The 16020-nt window shown below is 41.3% G+C and overlaps 1 protein-coding gene across 2 annotated transcripts in view; it reads right to left on the minus strand.

The window, feature by feature from the left end:
* Nucleotides 1–16020, minus strand: part of TAOK1 (TAO kinase 1) — a 613695-nt gene that overhangs the window by 126759 nt on the left and 470916 nt on the right. For both annotated transcript variants that reach the window (XM_053706161.1, XM_053706162.1), the window contains exon 15: nt 8803–9039. In XM_053706161.1, the coding sequence (XP_053562136.1) occupies nt 8803–9039 (237 nt within the window). The remainder of the gene's footprint in view (nt 1–8802; nt 9040–16020) is intronic.

Here is a 16020-nt window from a genome sequence, read left to right on the forward strand (position 1 = left end):
ATAGAACTGCATTTATTAATTACATAGTTTATTATAATGTAACTTTATAACTATATCAACAACTGGGCGGTTTAAGAAAGGAAGGATTTGATTGGACAATTTTGGAGAAGGAAGGGGAGGGACATGGGAACATGAGGTTACTGATCCCTATTTAAAGGGCATGTATACACACTTAGAGCACACAAGCCTGAGGAAACGGGGTTCGCCCGAGAAACGCGTTGCTATTGCACTCTTTGTGGGGAGATTGTTATTCACACACCCAGCTGTAAATTGTGATACCTTTGGTATTTTTATTTTGTATAATAAAATACTAATTTTTTACTTTTACATCAGTCTGGTGTTGTTGTGATAGTCTCCATTTCAGTAACCTTAGGGCAGTCCAGCCCTCCTCCCTGCTCCACTGCAGCTCCAGTTGAGGAGAAATATCACACTGGGAACACCGACTAGAGGCCACAAAAGCAGAGAACTCCAGCGCTGATCGTATCCGGTGTAGATCTGTCATACAGCTAGCTGGTTTGCTGTAGAAACACCAGCCTGTCCCTGCTGGCACAATAGAGTGCCGCCCCGTTTGTGAGTACCCTTATTCTGCCGCTGTTTGGATTTTCTTGTTTTTATTGACCTACACATGTGGCGCCTCTGTTTTTGCTTTTATCTCATCATTATAGAAGTACATCATCCTTTTGGGTGACGACAGAGAGCAGCCTATCAAGCTTTGGGACGTGGAAGACATCCTTTGGACTTTTTCTGGCTGGTTCACTCCTTTTTTATTGTTTTATTAATATTTATTATCTGCTCATTATTACTATACCTATTGCTATTTGCTTATTTACTTGCATATATAGGGAATTATATCAACCTTATATCTCTGTATTAATTGTTCATATCAGCGCCTCCTATAGAAGCACAGTGATTTGTGTATCACTGTTACTTCTTTATCTACCTCTAAGTATTTGTCCATCTTACACAATTTCTCTGGTGGTACAATAGAGTCACAATCATCCAGAGTCAGCAAAACCTCCCGCAACAACAGACGGAGGTGTTCAAGCTTAAATCTGAAGGACATTAAGTCCGAATCTGTCTGGGGTAATGCACTTACTGAATTCCCCTTCAGATAGAGTCTCCCTACCTCCCTCTTCAGAGCCCTAGGAGTGTACATCGTAGATCGCCATCAAAGAGTCAGAAGTCGTCAGGACCACCTGGTCCGCTCTTCTACTGCGTTTGCCTTGCAACACTGGCAACTTAGACAAAACTTCTGTAAGAGTAGATGACATAACTGCCGCCATATCCTGCAGAGTAAATGAGGTGGACGCAGTTGACGGCGCCTGAGCAGGTGTTAAAGGCAGTGACGCTTTGGGAGAAAGTTGCGGCATACCCTGAGTCTCATCAAGCTGAGAAGCATCCTTAGAGCTATTTGCATTAAAGAAAATTTGTTCTTTAAATTGTAGAGCCCTCTCAGTACAGGAGGGACAAAATGTAAGAGGGGGTTCCACATTGGCAGCTAAGCACATAGAACAAGTCTGTTCCAGTAGGTCAGCCATGATAAAAAGAAAAACGAGCAATATTGGTCGTGTCAGATATATGAAATAACAAAAAAGTACTGTGCCTTTAAATTTCAAAAACGGTACTGTGTCTTTAACTTTTAAAACGACATAAATTTTCACTGCAATCTGAAACGATATAAGTTTTTACTGTTAAAGTGTAACAAACAAGCAATATGCAGTTGCTATACCAAATATATTTAAAATTAACCCCTGCACCAAACAACAGCTCCGCTAAGCAACAGGAGCTCCGTAATACTCCTCCGTGTAGAAGCAGGAATAACAAGTGCGCAGCAAAGAGCACAGACGTAAGGCCCGCCCTTCATGGGCGGTATACAGAAAGAAAAAGCGCTGCATGTAAAAAATCAATGTCGGGTAAACCCGACTTGTAAAAAAAAACAAAAAACAATGTGTCCCTCAAACAAACTATGCCTCACAAAAACATAATTTATGCTTACATGATAAATTTATTTCTCTTGTAGTGTGTTCAGTCCACGGGTCATCCATTACTTATGGGATATATTCTCCTTCCCAACAGGAAGTTGCAAGAGGATCACCCAAGCAGAGCTGCTATATAGCTCCTCCCCTCACATGTCATATCCAGTCATTCGACCGAAAGACGAGAAAGGAGAAACTATAGGGTGCAGTGGTGACTGGAGTTATAATTTAAAATTTAAAATTTAGAACCTGCCTCAAAAAGACAGGGCGGGCCGTGGACTGAACACACTACAAGAGAAATAAATTTATCAGGTAAGCATAAATTATGTTTTCTCTTGTTAAGTGTGTTCAGTCCACGGGTCATCCATTACTTATGGGATACCAATACTAAAGCTAAAGTACACGGATGATAGGAGGGACAAGGCAGGAACATTAAACAGAAGGAACCACTGCCTGTAGAACCTTTCTCCCAAAAACAGCCTCCGAAGAAGCAAAAGTGTCAAATTTGGAAAATTTGGAAAAAGTATGAAGTGAAGACCAAGTTGCAGCCTTGCAAATCTGCTGTCCAGCAGTCTCATAGGCTAAGCGTATTACGCTACGAAGCCAAAAAGAGAGAGAGGTAGCCGAAGCCTTTTGACCTCTCCTCTGTCCAGAGTAAACGACAAACAGAGAAGAAGTTTGTCGAAAATCTTTAGTTGCCTGTAAGTAGAACTTCAGGGCACGGACCACGTCTAGATTATGCAAAAGACGTTCCTTCTTTGAAGAAGGATTAGGACATAATGATGGAACAACAATCTCTTGATTGATATTCCTGTTAGAAACAACCTTAGGTAAAAACCCAGGTTTAGTACGCAGGACTACCTTGTCTGAATGAAAGATCAGATAAGGAGAATCACAATGTAAGGCAGATAACTCAGAGACTCTTCGAGCCGAGGAAATAGCCATCAAAAACAGAACTTTCCAAGATAAAAGCTTAATATCAATGGAATGAAGGGGTTCAAACGGAACACCCTGAAGAACTTTAAGAACCAAGTTTAAGCTCCACGGAGGAGCAACAGTTTTAAACACAGGCTTAATCCTAGCCAAAGCCTGACAAAAAGCCTGGACGTCTGGATTCTCTGCCAGACGCTTGTGTAAAAGAATAGACAGAGCAGAAATCTGTCCCTTTAGCGAACTAGCGGATAAGCCCTTTTCTAAACCCTCTTGTAGAAAAGACAATATACTAGGAATCCTAACCTTACTCCATGAGTAACTCTTGGATTCACACCAATATAAATATTTACGCCATATCTTGTGGTAAATTTTTCTGGTAACAGGTTTCCGAGCTTGTATTAATGTATCAATAACCGAATCCGAAAACCCACGCTTTGATAGAATCAAGCGTTCAATTTCCAAGCAGTCAGCCTCAGAGAAATTAGGTTTGGATGGTTGAAAGGACCCTGGAATAGAAGGTCCTGCCTCAGGGGTAGAGACCATGGTGGACAGGACGACATGTCCACTAGGTCTGCATACCAGGTCCTGCGTGGCCACGCAGGCGCTATCAGAATCACCAATGCTCTCTCCTGTTTGATCCTGGCAATCAGTCGAGGTAGCAACGGAAAAGGTGGAAACACATAAGCTATGTTGAAAACCCAAGGGGCTGCTAGTGCATCTACCAGCACCGCACCCGGGTCCCTGGACCTGGATCCGTAACAAGGAAGCTTGGCGTTCTGGCGAGATGCCATGAGATCCAGATCCGGTTTGCCCCAACGACGAATCAGTTGAGCAAATACCTCCGGATGAAAGGTCTGTCGACTTAGAAAATCCGCCTCCCAGTTCTCCACGCCTGGGATGTAGATCGCTGACAGGTGGCAAGAGTGAGACTCTGCCCAGCGAATTATCTTCGAGACTTCCAACATCGCTAGGGAACTCCTGGTTCCCCCTTGATGATTGATGTAAGCCACAGTCGTGATGTTGTCCGACTGAAATCTGATGAACCTCAGTGTTGCTAACTGAGGCCAAGTTAGAAGAGCATTGAATATTGCTCTTAATTCTAGAATGTTTATCGGGAGGAGTCTCTCCTCCTGAGTCCACGATCCCTGAGCCTTCAGGGAGTTCCAGACTGCTCCCCAGCCTAGTAGGCTGGCATCTGTTGTTACAATCGTCCAATCTGGTCTGCGAAAAGTCATTCCTTTGGACAGATGAACCCGTGACAACCACCAGAGAAGAGAATCTCTGGTCTCCTGGTCCAGATTTAGCAAAGGGGACAGATCTGAGTAATCCCCGTTCCATTGACTTAGCATGCATAGTTGCAGCGGTCTGAGATGTAGGCGCGCAAATGGCACTATGTTCATTGCCGCGACCATTAAGCCGATTACTTCCATGCACTGAGCTACTGATGGGCTTGGAATGGAGTGAAGGACACGGCAAGCATTGAGAATCTTTGATAACCTGGACTCCGTCAGGTAAATCTTCATCTCTACAGAATCTATAAGAGTCCCTAGAAAAGGGACCCTTGTGAGTGGTAACAGAGAACTCTTCTCCACGTTCACTTTCCACCCATGCGACCTCAGAAATGCTAGAACTATCTCTGTATGAGACTTTGCATTTTGAAAACTTGACGCTTGTATCAGAATGTCGTCTAGGTATGGAGCCACCGCTATGCCTCGTGGTCTTAGTACCGCCAGAAGTGAGCCCAGAACCTTTGTAAAAATTCTCGGGGCCGTAGCTAACCCGAAGGGAAGAGCTACAAACTGGTAATGCCTGTCTAGAAAGGCAAACCTTAGGTACCGATAATGATCTTTGTGAATCGGTATGTGAAGGTAGGCATCCTTTAAGTCCACTGTGGTCATATATTGACCCTCTTGGATCATGGGTAGGATGGTCCGAATGGTTTCCATCTTGAACGACGGAACCCTTAGGAATTTGTTTAAGATTTTTAAGTCTAAGATTGGTCTGAATGTTCCCTCTTTCTTGGGAACCACAAACAGATTTGAATAAAACCCTTGCCCCTGTTCCGTTCGCGGAACTGGGTGGATCACTCCCATCACTAAGAGGTCTTGTACACATTGTAGAAATGCCTCTTTCTTTACTAGGTTTGTTGATAACCTTGACAGATGAAACCTCCCTTGTGGAGGAGAAGTTTTGAAATCCAGAAGGTATCCCTGAGATATAATCTCCAACGTCCAGGGATTCTGTACATCTCTTGCCCAAGCCTGGGCGAAGAGAGAAAGTCTGCCCCCCACTAGATCCGTCTCCGGAAAGGGGGCCCTGTCTTCATGCTGTCTTAGGGGTGGAAGAAGGCTTTCTGGCCTGCTTGCCCTTGTTCCATGACTGGTTGCCTTTCCAACCCTGTCTGTAACGAGCAGTAGTTCCTTCCTGTTTTGGAGCGGAGGAAGTTGATGCTGCTCCTGCCTTGAAATTACGAAAGGCACGAAAATTAGACTGTTTGGCCTTTGATTTGGCCCTGTCCTGAGGAAGGGTGTGGCCCTTACCTCCAGTAATGTCAGCAATAATTTCCTTCAAGCCGGGCCCGAATAAGGTCTGCCCTTTGAAAGGAATGTTTAGTAGTTTAGACTTAGAAGTTACATCTGCTGACCATGATTTAAGCCATAGCGCTCTGCGCGCCTGTATGGCGAATCCGGAATACTTAGCCGTAAGTTTGGTTAAATGCACTACGGCATCCGAAACAATGCATTAGCCAGCTTAAGGGTTCTAATCTTGCTCAAAGATTCATCCAATGGTACTGTGCGAATCGCCTCTTCCAGAGACTCAAACCAGAATGCCGCTGCAGCAGTGACAGGCGCAATGCATGCAAGAGGCTGTAATATAAAACCTTGTTGAACAAACATTTTCTTAAGGTAACCCTCTAATTTTTTATCCATTGGATCTGAGAAAGCACAGCTATCCTCCACCGGGATAGTGGTACGCTTGGCTAAAGTAGAAACTGCTCCCTCCACCTTAGGGACCGTCTGCCATAAGTCTCGTGTGGTGGCGTCTATAGGGAACATTTTTCTAAATATCGGAGGAGGGGAAAAAGGCACACCGGGTCTATCCCACTCCTTGCTAATAATCTCAGTAAGCCTCTTTGGTATAGGAAAAACGTCAGTACACACCGGTACCGCATAGTATTTATCCAGCCTACATAATTTCTCTGGGATTGCGACCGTGTCACAATCATTCAGAGCCGCTAACACCTCCCCTAGCAACACGCGGAGGTTCTCAAGCTTAAATTTAAAATTTGAAATTTCTGAATCCGGTCTCCCCGAATCAGAACCGTCACCCAAAGAATGAAGCTCTCCGTCCTCATGTTCTGCAAATTGTGACGCAGTATCAGACATGGCTCTCGTGTCATCGGCGCGCTCTGTCCTTAACCCAGAGCTGTCGCGCTTGCCTCTTAACTCGGGCATATTGTATAATACTTCTTTCATAACATTAGCCATATCATGTAAAGTGATTTGTAAGGGCCTTGATGTACTTGGCGCCTCAATCTTACGCACCACCCGAGCGGGAGACGAAGGTACTGACACGTGAGGAGAGTTAGACGGCATAACTTCCCCCTCGTTGTCTGGTGATAATTTCTTTATCGGTACAGATTGACTTTTATTCAAAGTAATATCAATACAATTGGTACACATATTTCTATTGGGCTCCACATCGGCTTTTAAACATAATGAACAAGCAGATTCCTCTGTATCAGACATGTTTAAACAGACTAGCAATGAAGCTAGCAAGCTTGGAAATTACTTCAATAAGTTTACAAGCAATATAAAAAACGCTGCAGCGCTTTTTAAAAAAACACAATTGAATAACAAAGAACTAGTTCAGTTATAGTCAACAATTCTTTAAATGTATTAATTAGCAGAGGATTGCACCCATTAGCAAAAGGATGATTAACCCCTCAGTACCCAAAAAAACGGATATCAAATTAAGATTTAACGCTTTTATCACAGTCAAACACACTGTCACAGGTCTGCTGTGACTGATTACCTCCCTCAAAAATGAATTTTGAAGATCCCTGAGCTCTCTGGAGACGTCCTGGATCAAAGAGGAAGAAGCAGGAAGACTGTGCTAGAATTTTAACTGCGCAACAAGGCGCTAAAAAAGGTCCCTCCCACTCCTATTACAACAGTGGGAGACCTGATATAACGGTTTCTATGCAGAAATATACGTTAGCCGTGTGGAAAAAAATCATGCCCAAAAAGATTTATCACCAAAGTACCTCACAAAACGATTAACATGCCAGTAAACGTTTTAAAAAACAACATTTCAGATGCTGTGTAAAGTTATTACTAAGCCTGCTACCAGTCGCTTCTACTGCAGTTAAGGCTCACACATTATATCAGTATTAACAGTATTTTTTTTTTTTTTAGTCAAATTCTAGTCCCTAGAAAATAACTCTACTGTGCATACATTTATCAGCCTGATACCAGTCACTACTACTGCATTTAAGGCTGTACTTACATCATACGGGTAACAGCAGTGTTTTCTTAGTCAATTCCATTCCCAGAAAATATTGTACTGCACATACCTCATATGCGGGAGACCCCGCATGCTATTCCCATTTTCTGAAGTTACCCCACTCCTCAGAATGTCGAGAACAGCCAGTGGATCTTAGTTACGCCTGCTAAGATCATAGAAAACGCAGGCAGTTTCTTCTTCCAAATACTGCCTGAGATAGAAAAACAGCACACTCCGGTGCCATTTAAAATAACAAACTTTTGATTGAAGAATAATTAAGTAAAAACTCCAGCTCCTCTCGCGACCTCCTTCTTTGTTGAGGGTTGCAAGAGAATGACTGGGTATGACATGTGAGGGGAGGAGCTATATAGCAGCTCTGCTTGGGTGATCCTCTTGCAACTTCCTGTTGGGAAGGAGAATATATCCCATAAGTAATGGATGACCCGTGGACTGAACACACTTAACAAGAGAAATAAAGGTATTAAGAACCCTTTTTTGTCCCAATCTCCAGCGTCAGCCTGCATATAGAGAGTCACCATTTTTGACCCCTGAATGAAACTGGGTCACATAACACCAACCCACTGCTTAATATATAGATTGCATTAGAAAGGAAACAGATAGGGAAATAAAACTTCATTTTGCAAGTTAGTTACCCCACTTGTGTTGCAGCAGCGAACGTCCAGTCTGTTCTGAGCTACACTTTCCCCAGAAAACAAAAAGACTGTACATACCGCAGTGCTGATCTAAACCTGTCCCACACGAAGAAGAGGACTCTTTACATCACCTCCTGTAGGTCTGTGGGACAATTAGGGCCTTATGTGTCATCTTATAAGACCATCAGCAGGGCAGCACCAGTATGGGGAGTAAAAATGTAGAAAAACTCCTCAGTTCCCATTGCTGAAACATCTGATGCTCCACCCTGAGAAAAATAGTACTCACTGGCACCATTTAAAAAACAATAAACTCTTGATTGAAGAATCTAAACTAACACCTCACTTTACCTCTTCCTATCACTAACACAGGCAAAGAGAATGACTGGAGTGAGAGGGAGGAGCTATATATACAGCTCTGCTGTAGTGCTCTTTGCCTCCTCCTGCTGACCAGGAGGCGTAATCCCATAAGTAAGGATGAAATCTGTGGACTCGTCATATCTTGTAAAAGAAAAGTGTCTACCTAAGACTGACTTCCAGGTAATATCTACCTACTACACATTAGTGCTGAGATAGTTGTCCAATAGTACCTAATCACCAGGAAACAGACACAAATCAGTTTTAACAGATATCAATCAGACTTTAACATATTGGCAAAATATATAAAAAAAACCATACATTTTAATCACTCATTTACAAAAGGAGCATTTTTAGTACAATCCAAGCTTCTTACCCACCTCTTTCTCCATAGCTGCCTGGTGTTTTTTAATCAGTTTCTCCATTTCAGCAGCAAAGTTATTACGTTGCGTTTCCAGATCTTTATCTAGTCGAAGGCGATGCTCATCCATCTCTGCCTTAAGCTTGTTCTCCAGTGCCATAAGCTGTTTCTGATGTTGGCGTCTCATACGTTTGTAACCAGACATCTGTTCACGTAGCTCTGAGTCTTGCTCATGCTCCTGTATCTGTCTTGTCACCTATAAAAATAAATAAAAAAAAAAGAATGTAAGTTTCAGTGAAATATATTTTGTCTGTTTAAAATATGCTGTTATCAGTTAATTGTTTAGTATATAGTACAAAACTATGGTGTGTTTTTTTAACATTAGTGTATTTTTGTTTTTAAAATAGAATTTATCTATTACTTTTTTTGTCAATCATAGCTTGGTAAAAATCAAAATGTATGCTTACCTGATAATTTAAATTTCTTTCATGATGGTGAGAGTCTATGAGCCATCACGTGTGTATATTCCCTTCCTGACCACTAGGAGGAGGCAAAAAGACACCCCAACACAACAGTTTTAAATACCTCCAACCTTCCCATGATCCGCAATAATACATATTAGCCAAGTAGATGAAGAAAAAAGAAAAGCAAGAAAAACAAAGTGGGGCAAAGAAATGCAAAACGAGTACTGCTCCCACCTGTTTTTTTATCAGATGATGATAGTCCACAAGCCATCAAGTGTTAAAATACCCAAGCTGTGGAATTCTCAAGACAACCGTGAATGGGGGGGGGGGGGGGGGGGGGACAAACAGTGAAGGCAGGACATTACTATTCAGGCACTAAGGCAGCCATAGAAGAAGCATACACATCAAAGTGATAAAACTTTGAAAATGCAATGAACACCAAGTAGCTGCCTTACAAATCTGATCAATAGAAGCCTCATTATGAAAAGCCCAAGAAGGAACAACTGCTCTAATGTAATGAGCAGTAATGCACTTAGGGGGAGTTTTTCCAGCAGCCAAATAAGAATGATGAATTAAGGCTTTAGGCCAAGCTGCTAAACTAATATCTGACAATTTCTGCCTCTTTTGAGGACCAGAAAAGTTAACAAAAAAAGTCTGAAATCTTTTGTGGCTTCTACATAATGTTTAAAAGCTCATAGGCGCTGAACAAAAAGAATAAACCACGATCCGTGGATACCACCATAGGATGAAAAGAATAGCCTGTGCGAAGAACAGCCTTAACCTGATGGAAAAAAAAAAATCAGAAAAGGAGGGTCACAAGACAAAGTTGAAAGTTCTGAGACTCTTCTAGCCAAATAAATAGCTAGAAGAAAAAGTACCTTTCAAGATAAAAGCTGAAAGTCCAAACCATGCATTGACTCAAAAGGAGGGGTTAGAAGAACCCTCAAAACAAAATTCATATTCTAAGGAGGAGAAACTGGAAGAATAACTGGTTTTATTCTAATCAGAGACTGAACAAATGCCTAAAAGTCCAGAAGTTTAGCAATCTTTTTATGAAACAAAACAGAATGAGCAGAAATCTGACCTTTCAAAGAACTAGCTGATAAACCTTTAGACCTTCCTGCAGGAACTCAAAAACTCATGGAATTGTAAAAGAAATCCAATGGTAACTTTTGTAAGAACACCACTCAAAAAAGGTTTTCCAGACTTTATAATAAATAAGTCTGTTAACAGGTTTCCTATTAAATCACAATAGATACAGCAACTCACCACTTTCCCTGTGCACGTAGGAAGGGGTTACTGCAGACACCCCAAAGTATATCGAAGTCAAAAGTATTCCACAGCACCAGGATTGTGAATAAAATACTTTTATAGGAACATCAGAGTCATCAGATAAACATGCAACGTTTCGGGCTATTCACCCTTAATCATGCAGTCAGGTTTCCTAGCCTGGATCAAGGTATGAAAAACCTCAGACAGAATTAAGCTTTCAATCGCAATGCTATCAAATTTAGAGATTTGCGATCTTGATAAAAGAAAGGGCCTTGAGAGAGAAGATTCATTTTTAGAGGAAGCCGCCAAGGCGAGCCATGAGGACATCTGCACCAAGGCCCTGTCGGAGCATTCAGAATTACTGAGACTTGTTCCTGCTTGATTCTGGCTATCACCCTGGATAGCAACACAAATGGAGAAAATATGTAAATCAGTTTGACAAACCAAAGAGCCACTAGGGCATCTATCAGACTTGCACAAGGGTCCTGAGACCCGGCACAATACTGAGGCAGTCAGTGATTCAAATTTGAGGCCATGAGATCTATCTCCAGCAGATCCCAATGCCTCACAATTTAGTTGAACACTTCCTGATTCAGAGACCATTCCCCTAGGTGAAGAGACTTGCGAGTAAGAAAGTCTGCCTCCCAATTGTCCACACCTAGAATATGGATTGCAGAAATCCTGCAATGATAGCGTTCTGCCCAACTGATGATGCAGAAAACTTGCCTCATCGCTAAGGGACTGCGAGTTACTCCCTTATGATTGGTGTAAGCCACTGCTGTGACATTATTTGACTGGAATCTGAGAAAAGATATGTGTCTCAGGTCGGGGCAATTCTGGAGATCCCTGAAGATTGCATGAAGTTCAAAAACATTTACTGGTAACTTCGCCTCCTGAGGAGACCAAACTCCCTGGCATCTGTGGAAATTACAACCCACAATGGACGAAGAAAAAAGGCTCCTTAAAGGGACACTGAACCCAAATATTTTCTGTGTGATTCAGATAGAGCATGGAATTTTAAGCATCTTTCTAATTTACTCCTATTATCAAATTAAAGATAGCAAGAGAACGAAGAAAAATTTATAATAGGAGTAAATTAGAAAGTTGCTTAAAATTGCATGTTCTATCTGAATCACGAAAGACAAAATTTGGGTTCAGTGACCCTTTAAACCAGGGACTTGGTGGATCTGCCTTGTTTTGTGATCTAACTTATTCCTGATACAGATCTTCGTGTCCCCATTACATTTATGCAGCATCCGCAATTGGAGGGTCCTAAGATAAAACCTGAAAAATGGAACTTCATCTGATGCAGCTACCATGAGACCCACAACTTCCAAGCACTGAGCTACGAATTACAAAAAGCAATGGCAAAGCCATAATGTCTGCTATTAGAAGTTTTTACAACCATTTGTGTTATGACTGCACAAGCAGTATGTAAATAATTTTAGTAAGAAACCCAAATGGCTAGATTACGAGTTTTTGTCGGTAATGGTGTGCGGTGCTAACGAGCCTTTTTTTATCACCGCTCACTTAAGACAACGCTGGTATTATGAGTTTTCTGCAAGCCGGTGTTAGCCTCGGAAAAGTGAGCGTTGAGCAAAATTTAGCTCCACATCTCACCTCAATACCAGCGTTGCTTAAGTCAGCGGTGAGCTGGCTGAACATGCTTGTGCACGATTTCCCCATAGGAAACAATGGGGCTGAGCAGGCTGTTAAAAAAACTAACACCTGCAAAAAAGCAGCGTTCAGTTCCTAACGCAGCCCCATTGTTTCCTATGGGGAAATAAAAGTTATGTCTACACCTAACAACCTAACATGAACCCGAGTCTAAACACCCCTAATCTTACACTTATTAACCCCTAATCTGCCGCCCCCAACATCGCAGACACCTACATTATAATTATTAACCCCTAATCTGCCGCTCGACACCGCCGCCACCTACATATGTATAAACCCCTAATCTGATGCCCCCAACATCGCTGAACCCTACATTTTATTTATTAACCCCTAATCTGCCCCCCCAACGTCGCCGCAACTATATTAAATTTATTAACCCCTAATCTGCCGCCGCCAATGTTGCCGCCACTATAATAAATTTATTAACCCCTAAACCTAAGTCTAACCCTAACACCCCCCTAACTTAAATATAATTTAAATACATCTAAATAAATTTACTATAATTAACAAAATTATTCCTATTTAAAACTAAATACTTACCTGTAAAATAAACCCTAAGCTAGCTACAATAAAACTAAGTTACATTGTAGCTATCTTAGGGTTTATTTTTATTTTACAGGCAAATTTGTATTTATTTTAACTAGGTAGAATAGTTATTAAATAGTTATTAACTATTTAATAACTACCTAGCTAAAATAAATACAAAAGTACCTGTAAAATAAAACCTAAGCTAAGTTGCACTAACACCTAACACTACACTATAATTAAATTAATTACCTAAACTAACTACAATTAAATAAACTAAATTATGAAAAACAAACAAACACTAAATTACAGAAAATAAAAAAGAAATTACAAACTTTTAAACTAATTACATCTAATCTTATCCCCCTAATAAAATGAAAAAGCCACCCAAAATAAAAAAATTCCCTACCCTATACTAAATTACAAATAGCCCTTAAAAGGGCTTTTTGCGGGCATTGCCCCAAAGTAATCAGCTCTTTTTACTTGTAAAAAAAAATACAATAACCCCCCAACATTAAAACCCACCACCCACACACCCAACCCTACTCTAAAACCCACCCAATCCCCCCTTAATAAAACCTAACACTACCCCCTTGAAGATCACCCTACCTTGAGACGTCTTCACCCAGCCGGGCACAAGTGGACCTCCAGAGGGGCAAAAGTCTTCATCCGATCCGGCCAGAAGAGGACATCCAGACCGGCAGAAGTCTTCATCCAGGCGGTATCTTCTCTCTTCTTCCATCCGGAGCGGGTCCATCTTGAAGACATCCGACGCGGAGCATCCTCTTCCATCCGACCGCGACTGAAGGTTCCTTTAAGTGACGTCATTAAAGATGGTGTCCCTTCAATTCCGATTGGCTGATAGAATCCTATTAGCCAATCGGTATTAAGGTATGAAAAATCCTATTGGCCGATGCAATCAGCCAATAGAATTGAAGTTCAATCTTAAAAGCCCACGAAGTAGAAACTGACCTAGTAGAATGAGCCGTAATCCTCTGAGGCTGGGATTTACCCGACTCCAAATAAGCATGATGAATCAAAAGCTTTAACCAAGAAGCCAAAGAAATGGCAGAAGCTTTCTGACCTTTCCTAGAACCAGAGAAGATAACAAATAGTCTAGAAGTCTTTCTGAAATCTTTAGTAGCTTCAATATAATAACATAATTTATGTAAGAACTTACCTGATAAATTCATTTCTTTCATATTAGCAAGAGTCCATGAGCTAGTGACGTATGGGATATACATTCCTACCAGGAGGGGCAAAGTTTCCCAAACCTTAAAATGCCTATAAATACACCCCTCACCACACCCACAATTCAGTTTAACGAATAGCCAAGAAGTGGGGTGATAAGAAAAAAGTGCGAAAGCATATAAAATAAGGAATTGGAATAATTGTGCTTTATACAAAAAAATCATACCCACCACAAAAAAGGGCGGGCCTCATGGACTCTTGCTAATATGAAAAATGAATTTATCAGGTAAGTTCTTACATAAATTATGTTTTCTTTCATGTAATTAGCAAGAGTCCATGAGCTAGTGACGTATGGGATAATGACTACCCAAGATGTGGATCTTTCCACGCAAGAGTCACTAGAGAGGGAGGGATAAAATAAAGACAGCCAATTCCTGCTGAAAATAATCCACACCCAAAATAAAGTTTAATGAAAAACATAAACAGAAGATTCAAACTGAAACCGCTGCCTGAAGTACTTTTCTACCAAAAACTGCTTCAGAAGAAGAAAATACATCAAAATGGTAGAATTTAGTAAAAGTATGCAAAGAGGACCAAGTTGCTGCTTTGCAAATCTGATCAACCGAAGCTTCATTCCTAAACGCCCAGGAAGTAGAAACTGACCTAGTAGAATGAGCTGTAATCCTTTGAGGTGGAGTTTTACCCGACTCGACATAGGCATGATGAATTAAAGATTTCAACCAAGATGCCAAAGAAACGGCAGAAGCTTTCTGGCCTTTTCTAGAACCGGAAAAGATAACAAATAGACTAGAAGTCTTTCGGAAAGACTTAGTAGCTTCAACATAATATTTCATAGCTCTAACAACATCCAAAGAATGCAACGATTTCTCCTTAGAATTCTTAGGATTAGGACATAATGAGGGAACCACAATTTCTCTACTAATGTTGTTGGAATTCACAACCTTAGGTAAAAATTCAAAAGAAGTTCGCAACACCGCCTTATCCTGATGAAAAATCAGAAAAGGAGACTCACAAGAAAGAGCAGATAATTCAGAGACTCTTCTGGCAGAAGAGATGGCCAAAAGGAACAAAACTTTCCAAGAAAGTAATTTAATGTCCAATGAATGCATGGGTTCAAAAGGAGGAGCTTGAAGAGCCCCCAGAACCAAATTCAAACTCCAAGGAGGAGAAATTGACTTAATGACAGGTTTTATACGAACCAAAGCTTGTACAAAACAATGAATATCAGGAAGATTAGCAATCTTTCTGTGAAAAAGAACAGAAAGAGCAGAGATTTGTCCTTTCAAAGAACTTGCGGATAAACCTTTATCTAAACCATCCTGAAGAAACTGTAAAATTCTCGGAATTCTAAAAGAATGCCAAGAAAAATGATGAGAAAGACACCAAGAAATATAAGTCTTCCAGACTCTATAATATATCTCTCTAGATACAGATTTACGAACCTGTAACATAGTATTAATCACAGAGTCAGAGAAACCTCTTTGACCAAGAATCAAGCGTTCAATCTCCATACCTTTAAATTTAAGGATTTGAGATCCTGATGGAAAAAAGGACCTTGCGACAGAAGGTCTGGTCTTAGCGGAAGAGTCCACGGATGGCAAGAGGCCATCCGGACAAGATCCGCATACCAAAACCTGTGAGGCCATGCCGGAGCTACCAGCAGAACAAACGAGCATTCCTTCAGAATCTTGGAGATTACTCTTGGAAGAAGAACTAGAGGCGGAAAGATATAGGCAGGATGATACTTCCAAGGAAGTGATAATGCATCCACTGCTTCCGCCTGAGGATCCCGGGATCTGGACAGATACCTGGGAAGTTTCTTGTTTAGATGAGACGCCATCAGATCTATTTCTGGAAGCCCCCACATTTGAACAATCTGAAGAAATACCTCTGGGTGAAGAGACCATTCGCCCGGATGCAACGTTTGGCGACTGAGATAATCCGCTTCCCAATTGTCTATACCTGGGATATGAACCGCAGAGATTAGACAGGAGCTGGATTCCGCCCAAACCAAAATTCGAGATACTTCTTTCATAGCCAGAGGACTGTGAGTCCCTCCTTGATGATTGATGTATGCCACAGTTGTG

The sequence above is a fragment of the Bombina bombina genome, chromosome 3 (assembly GCF_027579735.1).
Source record: "Bombina bombina isolate aBomBom1 chromosome 3, aBomBom1.pri, whole genome shotgun sequence".
NCBI lineage: Eukaryota > Metazoa > Chordata > Amphibia > Anura > Bombinatoridae > Bombina > Bombina bombina.